At 44.7% G+C, this 2,500-nt stretch overlaps 1 protein-coding gene across 1 annotated transcript in view; it reads right to left on the bottom strand.

Moving 5' to 3' along the window:
• Positions 1-2,500, bottom strand: part of LOC101854895 (sialin) — a gene marked incomplete in the record, with an annotated part of 32,571 nt that overhangs the window by 21,746 nt on the left and 8,325 nt on the right. The window contains 2 exon segments of the mRNA XM_013087172.2: positions 1,070-1,300; positions 2,060-2,286. Coding sequence (XP_012942626.1) covers positions 1,070-1,300; positions 2,060-2,286 — 458 coding nt within the window.

Genomic DNA, 2,500 nt, shown 5'->3' with positions numbered 1-2,500 from the left:
CCCCTCACGTCCTTTGCCCCCTCCTCTGGGCTCCCAACTCTTTCTGCAGCTTTTCTACTGTTACCCCTTGGCTCCTTCTTACAGCTGTCTTTCAGCAACACCTCTGATCTTCTGGTAGGAAAGATCTACACCTAGCCTACTCGGACAAGGGCAAAAATATCGAAGGTCTCGTGTGTAAGCTGCGCACATTAAAGATCCCTTGGTGAACCAAAATCGATAAGAGTAGACTTCAGCTGCCACCCGGGCAAAATTCAAAATATCCTACCAACGGAAAACATTTAATGTGTCTAGCGTGCTCACATATGACCTTATGCAGTTTTGAGCGCAGTAAAACACTTACTAAAAGTCACCCACATCTGTGGCGTAGCGATTTGGTGCTTCACCATCGGCGCGCTGAAGACCAGAGCAGAATTTTTATCAAGTACTGATATCGAAGTCTTTCTGCTGTGATGTTATATCCCTCTCAGCCCAGGTAGGCCTTGACAGGCGTGATCAAAACCCGTCTCCTATATGATCTGAATTGTTTCGATAGAGGGACGTAAAACACAGATTTTTGCCAAATGAAACGAAATGGCTTAATTTATTTTGTCTGTGTGTGTTTGTTTTAAAAAAATAAATTTTGTGAGTGAGTGTGCTTGTGTGTGTTTGGGGGGGGGGGGCGTCAAAAAAAAAAAGATGGAGGGGGATGTTTGAGGTAACTAGGGGGAGAGGGCGGGAGGATTGCCGTTGCTACGGACACACAGTTGATGAATTAACATGCCAAATTCTCTGGGATTTGTACCCCACCAGATACTCAATGTTTTGTTAAGACGTTGTCTGTCTGTGACAGCATGCCAGTCAAAAGGACTGAAAGAGTTGACCACCAACCCTGAAAGATGCTCATGACCAGTTGAAAGAGATTAAAAAGGAGAGCGATGATGTTATCATGATAATGATAATCATGATCATGATGGTGAATGTCTTAATATGATGTTCTAGATCTAACATTAAAACAGCTGCTTCGCCCCTCTGCAATATCAATGAAAAACTCTTTAAAAAAACAAACAACTAAAGTCGTTTAATGACTTACCGTAACAGCTCCCAGAATGACACGCACAATGATGAGGGCAATGTAATGAGCCTCAGCCAGGAGTGGGGTAAACACCGTCGCTACAGCGGCGATCAACATGGTAATGCCGTAAACCCACTTGCCTCCAAACTTAGTGGCGAACCAGCCAGCCGGGACTTGGCCGAAGAGGTAGCCCCAGAAAAATGAGCCTAAGATGGTGCCTTGAGTAGTCTTGTCCCATTCCAGAGAGCCCTGGCAGAGTAAAAAAAAACAACAAAAGGATAGATGGTAGGATTACATACAGGCTTGCCAGCTTTTTGCAAAACCCAATCAGGGACACCAGACGTACTAAACTTTTAGTAATACCAACAGATTACATATGTTATAACCACGAATATACATGTACACTTACATTTTGGGCCTAAGGAAAACGAAAAGCGGGGCTGATTTTGATGAAGTGAAAGTGATGAGGCTCTCAAATTCCTGATTGCCAAATCCGGGACAGCCTCGGGAAATTCGGGACAGTTGGCAAGCCTGGATATAGTATGATAAGGTACGGCATTCGTGGCATGGTGTAGTTTGGTATTGAGTGCTGTGACGTGGCATGGCATGGCGTCTTGTGGCATAATATGGCTTGGAACGGTTTCAACATCTCATTCAAAGCTTTACATGTATCTAAGAGGCAAGAACTTCCGTTCTATTTTAATGACTACAACAACCTCTCTACATTCTTGCCAGGGTGTCGAGGCTGACTGGGGGCCTCCGAAAGCTCAGTTGACCAGTATCAGGCTGGACTCTCGAGCAAATGGCCCTAGTTCAAACCCAGACTGGGCATTCTTAAACTCGAGTCATTCTGTTGAAGCTTCAATGTCCTCAGCCTAATTGACTCAGTCCTATTAGTACTATCGAGAACAGAGGTTAGATTTGGAGATCCCTCCTCTTACATAACCTAATAGTGTTAATAGGGGGTGTTTAACTTAAACACTTACTCAAGGGTGACTGATTACCCACCATTTCAGCCAAGTCTGACGACGTGCCATTGTCCGAGGAAACGGCAGCACATTCATCACTGCCCGAGTCTGTGCCATTGTCACCGGCGGTCAAGGAACGGATGGCCGTCTGGTTGACCATACACACGATAGCCACGCTCAGGTTCACACGAACGGCGTACACGTTGATGAAGCCCAAAAAGCCAATGATAGCCAGGCCGAGACGTGAGGACGCCAACAGGGGTGTGGCTAAAAAAGAATTTACCAAGTTAATATTATTATGCACGCTCATCAACTCTTTTCTACTTATATTAACCATAAGTTAATTTTAATACAAAGATATTTTAGTATACTGTAAGGACCACATGTTTCTATAATAGTATGCCCAACGCACGCGCACAAACACACACACACACACACACACACACACACAGATACACACACACACACACACACACACACA

This window comes from Aplysia californica, unplaced genomic scaffold (assembly GCF_000002075.1).
Source record: "Aplysia californica isolate F4 #8 unplaced genomic scaffold, AplCal3.0 scaffold00553, whole genome shotgun sequence".
Classification (NCBI taxonomy): domain Eukaryota; kingdom Metazoa; phylum Mollusca; class Gastropoda; order Aplysiida; family Aplysiidae; genus Aplysia; species Aplysia californica.
This window is presented reverse-complemented; position numbering and strand designations above follow the sequence as displayed.